Raw genomic sequence first — 14,782 nt, forward strand, 5'->3', positions numbered from 1 at the left:
CCACTTCCTTCCTCCTCTTCAGTCGGCGTCTGCGCTCCATTGGGCATCGAGTATAACTCGGTGGTGGCCTATCAGATAGCAAAACGAAACAAAGATCAATCGACCAATTCGCAGCAAAGCAGAATGAATACAGCAAGATTATAGTTGGAGATAAGTGGTCATACCGTGTCCGGTGTGTAGGTACAGTCGAGTGGTGGGATCCTCCTAGCCCCTCGAGGGTTGTCCTTATTCCCTGTGATGGCTGCCACCCACCTCTCCAGTGTGGCATCATTGACCGCTTCTAGATGGACCCGAGTGGTGTCTTCGGTACCACAATACAGCCACATCGGGTGGCCTCGGTACTGAAGCGGTTGGATGCGCCATCTAAGGAAGACCTCCACAAGATCCATATCCGTCACTCCGTCCCTAACAAGTTGGACTACGCGCTCCATCAACAGTTTCACCTGAGCTTTCTCCTCGGGAAGCACCTTCAGAGAAGAGGGTTTGTCCACTCGGTCCATGGAGAATGGAGGGAGACCAGTCGACTGCCCCGGCGTCGACTCGTCTTGGCAGTAGAACCAAGTCGACTGCCACCCTCTGACCGACTCAGGAAGGGTCATGGCCGGGAAAGTACTCTTATTCCTCATCTGAATCCCAAGACCACCGCACATCTGGATAACCTTAGTCCTCTCATCGTTAGGACTCGCCTTTTTCACTGTCTGTGAGCGGCAGGTGAATATGTGCTTAAAGAGACCCCAGTGTGGTCGACAACCCAGGAAGTTCTTGCACATGGACACAAAGGCAGCGAGATAGGCGATAGAATTGGGGGTGAAATGGTGAAGTTGCGCCCCAAAGAAATTCAGAAACCCTCGGAAGAAAACACTCGATGGCAGAGAAAAGCCACGGTCTACATGAGTGGCTAGGAGAACGCACTCACCCTCCTGCGGCTGCGGTTAACACTCGGTCCCCGTAAGCCTTGCTGACCCGTGAGGGATCAGTCCCTCATTGGCCAGGTCATTGAGATCTGTCTCGGTGATGGTCGAGCGGATCCAATCCCCTTGGACCCAACCTTTTGGCAGGCGGGACCTTGACGAAGATCCGCCCCGACTAGACGGTCTCCCCTTCGCTTTCCCCGTCGCTGTCGCCTTCTTCGCGCGCTCTAAGGCCGCCGTCTTCTCCTTCACCATTGTCGTCGGCGAAGCACGCGAGGAGTGGATAGGCGGAGGCGAGAGCAGGCGTAGTGGGCGGAGGCAAAGAGGGCGGAGAGAAGAATGGGAAGGCACTGTTCAAAAAACCCTCGCCCGGCGCTTTATATAAGGACGCTTCCGAGTGGCTGACGAGTGGGTCCGGGCGGTCCTGTCACATCCGAAACAGTCGCGCACGCACAATACGTGGCGAAAAAGGCAGCGCGGAAATCGAGGCGTCCACGCCTTATCCCATCCGAGTACCGCGGTCCGCCCCGCTTCGCGCGCTTCCCAAAATTTGGATCCCGCAAAATCCGCTAACAAAAGATCAATCTGTCAGACGATATCTTTCCTGCGATCCGTCGCTCAAAAGTTCACTAAAGTTCAAAAGTTCACTCGACAGGAGACAAGAATGGATCAAGGCGACTGAAGTAAAAGTTGACGCCAACGCCGAAAGAAAAATCGTCGATCCAAGATACGACATAATCAAAGCACGGGAGATAGGTCGGAGAAAATCGTCAACTCCTTCCTCACTCGAACCTCGATCCATTCGGGGGCTAATGATGATGTTATGTACCTAGGGTAGGGTCATGGACCTATCTAGGATACCATACCCAAGGACATCCTTAGACGAAGCTACCTTTCAGTCGACCAAGAGGGACTCCACTCGACCGGCTAGAAGACACTCGACAAACCTAAAGACACTCGACCATGAAGACTCACTCGACCACCAGGAGTTCAGGATCTACTCTGTATCCAAACGGTCTGTACTTAAGTAGTCTTAATGGTCATGATGACACTTTATGTAGGGCGTTACCAGTAACGCCCGGCCTTAATGTACTTTAACCCTCTGCTACATGGGTTGGCTAGGGTCCTGGCGTCCTCTATATAAGCCACCCCCCTCCACTGGTAGAAGGGTTCGCACCCCTGTAACTCATATACACATAAACCAGTCGACCGCCTCCGGGCTCCGAGACGTAGGGCTGTTACTTCCTCCGAGAAGGGCCTGAACTCGCTAAACACTCGTGTGTACAACTACTCCATAGCTAGGATCTTGCCTCTCCATACCTACCCCCCATTCTACTGTCAGACTTAGAACCACGACAGGCACTAGGCACACAACTGCAAGTGTCACCCTCCGACTGCAAACTGCATGTCTTCAATGCGATTGCAACTTAGTGGTGTTTTGTCAGGTGAGGGGGCAGTTGCATGTCTTGTACTAAGCATGTAACTGCAAGTGTCGCCCCCGACTGCAATTGTATGTCTTCAACTCAACTGCAACTCTGTTGTGTTTTATCGGGGAGGGGCAGTGGAAGTTGCATGTCTGCCACTAGACACGCAACTGCAAGTGTCGCCTCCGGTTGCAATTTTATGGTGTTTTGTGGCAAGGGGATAGTTGCATGTCTGTCATTAGGCACAACTACAGATGTCACATTTCAATTGTATGTCGTCCATCCTATTACAATTGTATGTCTTCTATGCGACTGCAACTTAATGGCATTTTGTTGAGGTGAGGGGGGTAGTTGCATGTCTAATTATTGATTGAATTTATTTACAAATAACAATGTATAATGAATTGTATAATGAATATATTTTCTTAAAATACGAATTTCTTTTAAAATTGGGTTAACACTTTGCTTTTATTTTTTCAGGAACAAGAAAAGAAAAATGAAATAAGACTTAAAACAACCATGAGATTTGACAGGTGTTCATGAAATACACCTTTTAAAAACTGCTAGCCCATTTAAAAAATCATGTATTATTCAATAAATATAGATATTTCTTGAAATAAAGACAGTAGAAACAAGAAAGAAGAAAATAAAAGTAAAGGCAGACGAAAAAAGAAACAGGAGGCAACTACCCCTAGGAGTAGATAAAATAAAAATCAATGAAGTAAGAAAATAGAGAAACAAAAGAAAGGAAAGGGGAAAAAACTCAAAAATATTCATGTTCCAACTTTTTTAGTCTAATTCATTTTTCCAACTAAACCAGAAAATATTTAAACCCGTCGCTAGGGTGTGCGCTGGGCTAGTTACCCACACGTAATTATTATCTTTTCATTTATGCTTTTTTGTTTTAAATTATTTCTATAGTGTTTTCTTCATTGTTTCTCATCTCTCCATTTTCCACTTGTTGAATAGGCCGAAGTATCTCTCCCAGGAGCCAGCAAGTTTGCTAGCCGTGTATTTGTACCTGTAACAGAATAGAGAAGGAAATTAAATCGGTAAAAAGAAAACAAGTCACATTGGGCAAGCCCAGCCCAAGACATGGAGACAACGAAGCAGCACCATCCGCCAAACAGGCCTATGGCCGATGGTGCTGACGTCAGCGACTGAGACTTAACTAAATCTCAGTCGAGACGTAGACACTCCCATATTATAAATTTAATCGAATTTGGTTTAGGATAGAATATGATGGACATACAAGGCATCCTGAAATTTCTCAATAACCTTTACATCATAGAAAAAAGTTAAAAAGAAACTGATATGAACTTTTTTTTTGTTGGCCCACTCTGACCCATTGGGCTAGATCCACCACTCTCTTTTTGGCAGTACCTAGAACTCATCTAGATAAGATATAATATGATCTCATTCACTTTAAAAATAAGAATAGATACAACCCACGTCAGCATACACGCATCTTATAGCATCACATCCAATGACTATAAAAGAAGAATGAGACCAAATTATATCTCATCTAGATGAGTTCTAGCAAAACTGCTCTTTTTTTGCGGGGGGAGATCCGCCACTAATGTAGTAGTCTACCAGAAGAGAACCTCTGGTCGCCGGCCGCCGGAGGATCAGCTGCTCCGGCGGGCCCCGGCTGTCCTGATCAGCATCAGTCAGCGGGCACGTCACTTGCCCGCACGCCATGGCCGGCAAGGAAGCTCACCCTGCATCGCGTGCTCCTCCAGAATCCTCGGCGGCACAGCACAGGAGACCTGCAAGTCAACGTCGTCCCACACAGAGTACACTGTCACACTCTCCCAAAGTCCCAATTAATCCACGATTAACCTAACCAGCCACATTAAACGAGACGATTAGCTATCGATCGGATCGCCGTCCACCCGTTGCTCACCAAGCCACCCATTCCGTTCCGCTCCGTTATATACATACGCGCCCGACGCCAGCCAAGCAGCGCGCGCCCACACGCACACACGCACACACAAAGAGCGTGCGTGCGAGAGGAGAGCGTGGCGTGTTCTCGCTGCTAGCCAGCCAGCCAGCCATGGTGTCCTCCTCGGCGTCCGGCGGCGACGGGTGCACGGCGGCGGCGGTGCGGGAGGTGGCGACGGCGCGGTTCGCGCGGCAGGTGGTGCTGGGGCGCTGGTTCATGGTGTTCGCCTGCCTGCTCATCCTCTCCGCGTCGGGGGCCACCTACATCTTCGGCCTCTACTCCAAGGTGCTCAAGTCGGCGCTGGGCTACGACCAGCAGACCCTCAACACCTTCGCCTTCTTCAAGGACCTAGGCGCCAACGTCGGCGTCCTCTCCGGCCTCATCAACGAGGTCACGCCGCCCTGGGTCGTGCTCGCCATCGGCGCCGCCATGAACCTCGTGGGGTACCTCATGATATACCTCGCCATCGACGGCCGCACGGCGCGCCCGCCGGTGTGGCTCATGTGCGTCTACATCTGCGTCGGCGCCAACTCGCAGTCCTTCACCAACACCGGCGCGCTCGTCACCTGCGTCAAGAACTTCCCGGAGAGCCGCGGCGCCGTGCTGGGCCTGCTCAAGGGCTTCGTCGGGCTCAGCGGCGCCATCTTCACCCAGCTCTACATCGCCATCTACGGCGACGACGCCAAGTCGCTCGTGCTGCTCGTCGCATGGCTCCCCGCCGCCGTCTGCATCGTCTTCGTCCACACCGTGCGCATCATGCCGCACCGCCCCGTCCGGCGCTGCGGCGAGGAGGAGACAGCCGCCACCACCAGCGACCCCTTCTACTGCTTCCTCTACATCTCCATGGCGCTCGCCACCTACCTGCTCGTCATGATCGTGGTGCAGAACCAGCTGGACCTCTCGCACCCGGCCCTCGTCGTGTCCGCCACCGCGCTCATGCTCATCCTCCTCCTCCCCCTCGCCGTCGTCGTCAAGCAGGAGTACAGGATCAAGAGGGAGCTCGAGGAGTCCCTCCTCGTGACCCCGACGGTCACCGTCCAGAAGCCAGCTGCGCTCCAAATGGCCGCCAAAACAGAGACAGAAACAGAGGACGCGACGACGTCGGCGGGAACGTTGGCTTCGCCGGCACGGCCGCCGTCTTCGAGCAGCTGCTTCGGGTCGTCCTGCTTGAAAGAGATGTTCAACCCGCCGGCGCAGGGGGAGGACTACACGATCCTGCAGGCGCTGGTGAGCGTGGACATGCTGGTGCTGTTCCTGGCGACCATCTGCGGCGTGGGGGGCACGCTGACGGCGATCGACAACATGGGCCAGATCGGGCAGTCCTTGGGCTACCCGCCCAAGAGCATCAAGACCTTCATCTCCCTCATCAGCATCTGGAACTACGCCGGCCGGGTCACCGCCGGCTTCGCGTCCGAGGCGGTGCTGGCGCGCTACAAGTTCCCGCGCCCGCTCATGCTCACGCTCGTCCTCCTCCTCGCCTGCGTCGGCCACCTCCTCATCGCCTTCGGCGTGCCGCAGTCGCTCTACGCCGCCTCCGTCGTCATCGGATTCTGCTTCGGCGCGCAGTGGCCGCTGCTCTTCGCCATCATCTCCGAGCTCTTCGGACTCAAGTACTACTCCACGCTCTACAACTTCGGCTCCGTCGCCAGCCCCATCGGCGCCTACGCGCTCAACGTGCGCGTCGCGGGCTACCTCTACGACGTGGAGGCCGCCAGGCAGCACGGCGGCACGCTGGACGGCGCCGGCGACAAGAGCTGCGTCGGCGTGCAGTGCTTCAAGCTCGCCTTCCTCATCATCACCGCCGTCACCGTCGCCGGCGCGCTCGTCTCGCTCCTGCTCGTCTGGCGCACCCGCAACTTCTACCGCAGCGACATCTACGCCAAGTTCAGGGACGCCGCCCCCGCCGACGGCGAGCCACGGAAGCAGGCCGAGTCAAGCGCGGTCAACGGGAGGAGTGAGTAGCGTTCGTATCCGTCCATCCATCATCCATGGGAGCGGAGCGGGTTCTTAGTTGACTCGGTCAACTTTGGTCAACGGGAGGAAGGAGCTGATTAATTACTGCAGGAGCTTGACTTGCTACTACTAGCCTAGTCTCTGTAACTTTTAGTGATCGTCTGTTTTTACTTTTTGCATACAGAGGTTCTGATCTTTTTTCTTTTTTTCTTTTTTGCTGTTGTATGGGTAGCTGTCAGTGGCATGTTGCAAGGGTAGCAGTAGATGGGAGGTCCCGTTGGGAGTACGGAGCACAGCAAGTTAGGCAGTGTTGTTGATTTCGACGTGTAAACTTACGTACTACTACTAATTAAGAAGAGGCTCACGCTGCTTAATTACAGTAGCTCATTATGAAGAGAAATTGACCGGAAACTCATCGGTGCCGACTGTCATCAAGACAAACAGTAATAGCTCGCTTCGTCAGTAGCAAGAATCAGTTTGTTTGGTCGAACGAACGTTGCTGATCTTGTTGAAAGTATGTATCCAACAAGAAATTGGTTTCCTAAGTCCGATAATTTGTTCTTGTTGTTCTTTCGTGCAAGTTACATGGCCACAACAAAAATATTTTTTTCCCTAATCCAATACTCCCTCTGTCCCTTATATTATGGGACTGAGGGAGTAGTACCCTACAACCCAATCAAGTGGCCCAAATTTTCAAAATCAAATTATTTTTGAAAGGCTAGTTCATTTGTTTGAACTAAAGCTTTAAAACGGAGGCAAATGTTTTGCCCCATCGACCGGTTACACTTGTAAAATACAGCCCCGTAAACAAAACCGGTGGACAAGACGACCTGGCGCTTGGAACGTCGTTTCACGATGGTAATTATTACGCCTGTTTCCTCAGATACACCGGTAATGGGCTGGTACATGATACACACCTCAGCGCACCGGATTTACAAATACAACCCGTGCCATGTATTTCGTTGGGAACCAGTAATATGCAGGTGTAGAAGTTTACGGGTGTGGGAAATATCCGGCAATCCAATCCAGTGGCGAAGCCACTCATCAGCTGGGCAGTCAATTGACTACCCAGCTTTTTGATGAAACTAGCATATGCTTGTAGAAATGTTGAATTTTTTTGTTCAAATTTATATACTTGACTACATAATTTGAAAATGACTACACAAGACTGCAGTTCTCGCACCGCCACTGATCCAATCGGGACCTCAGCCTCTCCTTCGATCATGTCCTGCGCGCGCAGCTTGATTCTGTTGCTCAGCTCTAGTATTTCACTGTCAGACAAGTGTTGATTGTGCCTCTCGCACTGGGACATGAGCCTGGTCTCCTTCTCGAGACACTTGAGATGAACAAAGTAAATTATTATTCAGCAAATAACATAGGCAAGAACCAAGAATGAACTACTGCCAGTCAGTCAAATTCCAACTCAATTACCAGGTGGGCAAGAGGAGTGAGGCGGCCGTTCTCATTCGTCCACGCAGATCGCATCACGATCCTCTCCTTGGTCGCCGCAGCGCCTCATGGATCTCATGATCTGCTCCCTGTTCTAGGGTTCTAGGTTTTTCTTTTCTAGACTAGAGGGAGGAGGAGGGGATTTATATATAGGAATTCCATCTCTGTTTTGAATTATGGTTTTAGTGCGGGAACCCAAAATTTCGAAAACAAGCAAAATTTCTGGCCTGCCTGCAACATATCCCCAGCTCATGAGCAATCCTAGAGTCCTCGAGTCCGTGATTCGGCCAGCCAGACGCCACGGGAGTTCGCAAGAGACCTCAAGGGTTCAGGACGATATGGAAGGTTATTTGAACTGCATGTAGGATGTGGTTTCATTTTAAATGCAATGGAATCGGGGAGAGACCCTTGTTCTTCAAAAAAATAATAGAATACCGACTGAACAGTGTATGAATTGTGCTAAAATATTAACACAGAGCACACTGATAAAAAAAAATATAAAGATTTAACACCAGCATCAAAGTTTTATTTTTTAATCAAGAACAAACAGTAAGATGCAGGATATTTCACTAAGTGAAATAAATAAATGACGCAACCATGCACCAGGATCTCAAAAGAACAGTGTGAAGGTTCCTAAAATATTACCACGTAATACGCAGGTAAAACATTTACAAGATTCAACACTATCACCAGAGTTTCTCAGTTTTTTCGTACGGGGCAGTGCCACGACTAAACGAAAGGCAAGTAGATAATGATGCTTACAAAAATGATTCGCCAGTCTTGAAGCTTTTGGAGCTACATCCCGTTTATGTTCACTTAGTAGAAGCACATTTCACCCACCCCGATCATCAAACATGCGCCATTCACTTTGCCTTGGCGCTCTCCTTGGTAGCTTGCTGGTCCTTGGCTTTCTCCGGTGCAGCTTGCTGGGGGGCGGGCTGAATACGTTCATAGCGCTTCCTTGTCAGCGTCTCCCCTTTAAGAGCAGCAACATATCTGTCATTTGTGTCCTCCTTCCTCTGTATCTCACCGAGAAACTCTGCCAGTCTCTCCCTGTTGACTTGCCCCATCATCTGTTTCATTGAGTGTTCAAAGTTAGTGGAAACGAAATCATAAATGCAATAGCTGTAAGGCTCAATAAAATGTTTAGGAGAAACACCAGCAAACCACAACAAATGTGCAAGATAAGTCTGCTAGGAAGTAAGCATAATTTAAAACATCTCCCGGGCAAATAGATGTTCTAAATTCTCCTTGGTATGCTGGCGAAGAGAGTTACTATATGCTGCGCTGCTAACCAGAAAATGTTTGGCAACATACAGTAAAATGCTTGACACAATGCAGCAAATATTCAACCATGGTATAAGCATGGAGTAGACAAGGAAAATATTAACCGGCAGCAAACTGCTAGGGTGTTTAACTTCCTCAGAATTTATCAACCTAGATATTAGATATTCTAGCAGAATATTTACTTATTTAAGCTACACAACTTTTTCCCACTAAGATTCTGCTAGAAGCATATTTTCGCAGCGTCTTCATGCACAACCATCCCTTCCAGATAGTTTGCCACATCAGAATAAACAGTGCGGACAGAGTAGACCAAGAAGTTATCTTATCATAATAAAACTGACCAGATGAGATATACAAACAAGAGGCACTTATATGATATCTCCCAGCACAAACGAAGTGTCAAAATGACAGTTGCATATTTTAGTACACACAGCAAAACAATAATCTACTGATGTGATTCAGGAGTGATTATGGTACACGTCTACATACTTAATGTAACTAGCATACCCTTTTTTTGTAAATGTTGTGATTTATTTATTTATTTTGTAAATGTTGTGATTAAAAAGGGCTAAGGGCTGTTTGGTTGGTGCCCAAATTAGGCATGCTAAAAAATTGGCAGCCAATGATATTTTGGTTCGTGCTTGGTTTGTTGTCAAAATTTTGGCTGCCTATGCCATGAGAACTCACCCATGGCCCAACAATCCGTGGTCAAATGCTGGCAGGTCAATTCTTGGTCTGGCTATTATGATTTTGAGATGAACTTTTAAAGGTTTGTTGCTCAAGCATGGCCATTGCCCTTCTGTATTTCCAAAATAGTCTTCTCATTTTCCCTCTTCCGAATAGCCATCACCATATTTTTCAATAATAAAGATGCCCCCGTCCAAATAGTCATCACCATGTTAGCCATCACCAGATAAGCACATATAATGTAAATTGCGAAGAGTAATGAAGGAAAAAATAACAATCACATATGCGCATTTGAACTAATAAAAGCCAAGACATATTAGGAACCAGCATTGGCCTATACACTGTCGCACGTTGACACGGCAAGGCAGTACATAAGAAAAGCAACTCACTGTGCTCCAGCATTGACACTGGCAACCACTAAATGGGCAAGAGGTGTAGGCACGCGACCCAGGATGAAGAGGAGGAAAGGGGGTGGAGGGGCACACAAATAGAGAGAAAGAGGAAAAAATCATCATACAGCCCAAAATGAACAGATGAGATCGCAAGGCTCCTGGATCAAAGGCATCAACTGCATGAGAATCCAGCTGTATGTCCGCTAATCAACAAATTATTTGACCAATTTGAATGAATCAATGTGTATATGCATGTAACTCTCTATCATAATAAAACTGAACAGATGAGATATACTGATACTAAACAAGAGGCACTGAAATGCCAGTTCGTATAATAGTTCACACAGCAAACTTATTATCTATTGATATGATCAAAATTATGCAGTGGTAGCTACCAAACCCATTTTTGTAAATGTTGTGATTAAAGGGCTAAGGGCCATTTGGTTGATGCAGAAATTAGGAAAGTGAAAAAATTGGCAGCCATGATATTCTGTTCTTCCTTCGTTTGTTGCCAAAATTTTGGCTGCCCATGCCATGAGAACTCACTCATGGCCCAAAGAATCCTTGGTCAAAAGCTGGCAAGTCAATTCTTGGTCTGGCCATTATTGATTTTGAGATGATCTTTTAAAGGTTTGGACCTCAAGCATGGCCATTGCTCTTCTGTATTTCTGAAATGGTCTTCTCATTTTCCCTCTTCAATATTAGACAGTGTATCTTCGTTTCAAGTGGGATTACCCAGTCCGGATAGCTATTACAATATTTTTCAATAACTGGGATATAAGATTGTAGCAAAGTAATGGGAACAAGGATGCCCATGTGTGAATAGGGGCATAAGGTTGTAGCTATCACCAGATAAGCATACATGATGCAAATAATGAAGGCAAATTTTTTAATTACATTCGGCATTCTATGGTCTGTGGTGTCCAAGATAACATTCGTGAGTGTTATATTGCTATAAACCAACAGCACACAAAGGTGAAAGTGAAATGATGCATACTATGATGACATTATGCACATTTCAACTAATAAAAAGCGAAGACGTATTAGGAACCATCATTGGCCTATCCAAGATTTATCGTGTAATAATTCATAGGTGGAAGACATCAGCAAGTCTTAGCTACAGTTTCATTACAAGATTATGCTGCTACTTCGCACAAGAGACAGATAATTTCTCAAGGGAAATCACTCTTAACAAGTAGAAACTTTCACATCAGATCTAAACTTTCAACTCAACATCAGACCACTTTCAACTTGTATCCCCTCCTTCAAACTTAATTTTAAGTCATCCAAGTCATATTATTCAAATAGCCAAGTAACAACAAAAAACTTTAACTCAACCTAACACATGGACACCCACTATAACTTGATCTATGGACGTTCACTTGTGACAGCATAGTGCGCACAGGTATAACCCACGAACACAGGGCAAGGCAGCAGCAGCACATAAGAAAAGGCAACTCATATTGCTCCAGCATTGACACTGGCAGCCACTAAATGAGCGGAAAGTGTAAGCACACAACCTAGGATGAAAGAGGAGGAAAGGGGGTGGGGGCACACAAATAGAGAGAATGAGCAAAAAAGAATCATGTGCTCAGTTTGCTATTAGACAAAGGCATCTGAACACAGGGCACGACAGCCCAAAACAAGCAGATAGATCGGAAGGCTCCTGAATCAAAGGCATCAACTGCATGAGCATCCAGCTGGGTGTCCGCTAATCAGCAAATTTGGACCAAAAACTGAATGGATCAATATGTATATGCAATTATGCATGGAACTCTCTTCACAAGCACACTGTTTTACCATTTAGCTCAAATCAATGCACATGTGTTGTGGACATGCATAGGTTGGCAATATCAGAGAAGCAGCTGCAAGGTTCTCCAAGCAGAAATAGTGCATGAGTCCAGGCAGAGAATGACCGGGATGACAAAGAGGGTTAGGAATCAGATTGAGCCTGTTGGCTAGAGTCAGATAACTATAGAAGTTTAGTCAACCCCACATTGTATTAGGCTAGGAGTGATAGGTTGATTTCATATCTAAAAACATTAAATGGAGCTGTACAATCCTTGCAATTGCAGTTTATTTAGAAAAGCAACAACAATTAGCTCTTCCCCCATTCTTCCCCTATTCTTCCTACTTCTATTTTCACATGTCCTGCCACGGTAGCACGGTTCAACGATCGACGCAGAAGGCAGAATCCCAAAACGATAGCACTGTATGCCATACCTAGACATCTACTGAAGCAATGGTGAATAATGGGTTGTTGTAGGCAGAATCATTTGGATAACAGTATCTTGTTCAAATGGCAAGTACTGAAAGGATTTGATTCATGCCGCAAATGGCAAGCTACTATGACCCACAGGTTACTGCAATCCATAGTTGGGACTACCGGATTCAGAGTCTGTTTCTTGTCATCACTAAAAAAAAATCTGCAGGGCAACTGGTGCCTATATTCAGAGCCTGTTCTTGTTCACGACTCAAGTTCCCAAACGAAAAGTGAAGGAACCCTTCAGAAATCCAACCCAAAATCACATCCCCTTTCTAAGTTCCATTTTACTCGTCTGGACAAATCCAGCACGGCGCACAGTCTTCTAAACGATAAGGGGCTCAAAAGCATATATTTATCCCCTTTCTGGTCACATTCTTCTGCTCGTCTGTACAAATCGAGGACGGCGCACGATCTGCTAAACGATTGAGAGGGGGAGGGGGGAGGCGCACGCACCGTGGTCTCCGGTCTGGCGTTGGAGCGGAGGTGGGCCTCGAGCTTGTCGTTGCGGGAGCTGGTGAGCTGCATGACGCCGTAGCCGACGACGCCGGGGACGACGCCGCAGAGCGCGGCGAAGGTGAAGAAGAAGGGCTTGGAGTCCCGCGTCCGCCCCACCAGCCACCGCCACGCCGGGCTCTTCTCCCACAGGATCGACATCTCCCTCCCTCGCCGCCTTCTCGAGTCCGACGGCCCCGCTTCCTTCAGAGTTCTAGGTTTTGCTCTCTCTTTCTCTCTCGATCGATGGGAACAGTTTTGTTTTTTTTTCTGAAGAAGAAAACCTTCCCATTGGTAAGCCGATAGAGGCCTTTCAGTCGGCTGAAAGTGGGAATGGGCCGACGGCATCCACTAGACGTCCAGCCCAATTTATGCACAAGTTGAAACGGAGTTGCACATATATTTGTCTCAAAAAAAAAACTCATACAAACACCCCTCAAAAAAATAAACTCATATAAACCCTAAAAAGCTCATATCATAGCTTATCTAAAAGTTTCTAAATACTGCCATTTTAAGTGAGTTGTTCTGTAACTAATTCTTGTTATAGTGCATATTTGGAATTTCATTTATTCATTTCGAGGCAAATCAAGTATACCATTTAAATGGGGTGGACCATGTTGCTCAATGGAACAAGCTCAGCCGTTGACTCGTTGCTAGACCATTGTGCAAAGGTTAGATATCTCACTTATAGAACATATCCCGCGCTGACCAAGCACAATAGCAATGCTTGAAAGATTTTATCATTTTACACGTAGATTTTTTTTCCCAGCTAATCTGTGCTTAGTTTTTTGCATGGTTATTTTGCAGTTGGTTTTTGTCATATTTTTTCTTTGGTTTTTTCGTTTTTGTTTCTTTATTTGTCTTTATTTTTATTAAAATTTTATAATTTTCTTACCTTTCGTTAATTACTATTTTTTGTTCTTTTATTTTTAACTTTGTTTCGATTTTATTTATTCTTCATGGTAACATACAAGTATTCTTAAGACCTATATGAACATATTTTAAAATGTACATAATATTATTTTCAAGTACATGTTTTTTGAAGTGAACATGTCTTCAAAAGTTTTGAACAGCGGAAACATTTTCATTAAAAGTATGTGCACATTTTTCGTACTATCTGTACATTTTTATTAAGAGTACACGAGTTTTTCTTTTTTTTCTAGTTTTCGTTTTTATGACTTTTCTTATTAAAGTTTTTAAAAAATATATGAACTTTGGGAAATACACCATGAGTATTTTTTTATGTACATATGAATATTTTTAAATACGCTGTCAGCATTTTTTATATAGGTTGAACATTTTAAATACACTACAAATACTTTAGTATTTACCCTATGAACTTTCTAAATATACTCTACCTTTAGAAAATACTCAATAAAAAATTAATGCACAATGAACATTCTTGGTAGAACCTGGTGAACTTTTTTATTAATACACAATGAAGATTTTTTGAAATTATTAGAATAGAAATATTTTCTAAATGTATAATTGGTGGAGTATTTTGAAATATATATAAAAGGGGAAACGGAAAAACAAAAAGGTAAAAGGGTAGAAACACCTCGACAACTAGATCAAACAATGTAATGGGCCGGCCCACCAACGCAGACGTGGGTGAGCGCTCTGCCCCACTTGCAGGAGGCAAGATATAGATACGCCCGGACCATTGGATTAGCTCCATGTCCTAGTAGATTGGCCAATGGGACCAGGTCTAGGCTAGATTGGGCTGGCACATTCCTATCCTTACGCCCGATCTTGTCCATTACCATTGACTAGTACTTTGCTATTGGGGGATTGTTTGCTAGTATCACTGAACAACAGGCTTAGAATATTGTGGTGCCGAAACCCCATTTCACCGGCTCCTCCTAGGGTTCCCGCTCCGCTCCTCCTAGGGTTACCCCGCTCCGCCGCCGGCCCCCTCCCCCACCCTCCCGCACCTCGGGCCGCGTGCGCCGCGCCGCGCCGCGCCCCGCCTCCCT

The 14,782-nt window shown here is 46.6% G+C and overlaps 2 protein-coding genes across 2 annotated transcripts; one reads left to right on the forward strand and one right to left on the reverse strand.

Moving 5' to 3' along the window:
• The first annotated feature begins 4,315 nt into the window (after positions 1 to 4,315).
• On the forward strand, positions 4,316 to 6,627 carry LOC119312261. The gene has a single exon (XM_037587986.1). It carries the CDS (start codon positions 4,392 to 4,394, stop codon positions 6,240 to 6,242), a length of 1,851 nt encoding a protein of 616 aa, XP_037443883.1. The 5' UTR covers positions 4,316 to 4,391; the 3' UTR covers positions 6,243 to 6,627.
• Positions 6,628 to 8,201: 1,574 nt separating this feature from the next.
• LOC119312263 lies at positions 8,202 to 13,067 on the reverse strand. Its single transcript, XM_037587987.1, has 2 exons — positions 12,768 to 13,067; positions 8,202 to 8,755 (listed from the first exon to the last, which is right to left on the reverse strand). Exons 1-2 carry the CDS (start codon positions 12,966 to 12,968, stop codon positions 8,546 to 8,548), a joined length of 411 nt encoding a protein of 136 aa, XP_037443884.1. The 5' UTR covers positions 12,969 to 13,067; the 3' UTR covers positions 8,202 to 8,545.
• Between the last annotated feature and the right edge of the window lie 1,715 nt (positions 13,068 to 14,782).

Source organism: Triticum dicoccoides, chromosome 5B (genome assembly GCF_002162155.2).
Source record: "Triticum dicoccoides isolate Atlit2015 ecotype Zavitan chromosome 5B, WEW_v2.0, whole genome shotgun sequence".
Taxonomy (NCBI): domain Eukaryota; kingdom Viridiplantae; phylum Streptophyta; class Magnoliopsida; order Poales; family Poaceae; genus Triticum; species Triticum dicoccoides.

Bases quoted from the DNA above. Each gene is read 5' to 3' on its own strand.
- LOC119312261 (XM_037587986.1), top strand. From the start codon at position 4,392: ATGGTGTCCTCCTCGGCGTCCGGCGGCGACGGGTGCACGGCGGCGGCG.
- LOC119312263 (XM_037587987.1), bottom strand. From the start codon at position 12,968: ATGTCGATCCTGTGGGAGAAGAGCCCGGCGTGGCGGTGGCTGGTGGGG. The intron at 8,756-12,767 runs GTGCGTGCGCCT...TCAATGAAACAG, and splicing joins ACGCCAGACCGGAGACCACG to ATGATGGGGCAAGTCAACAG.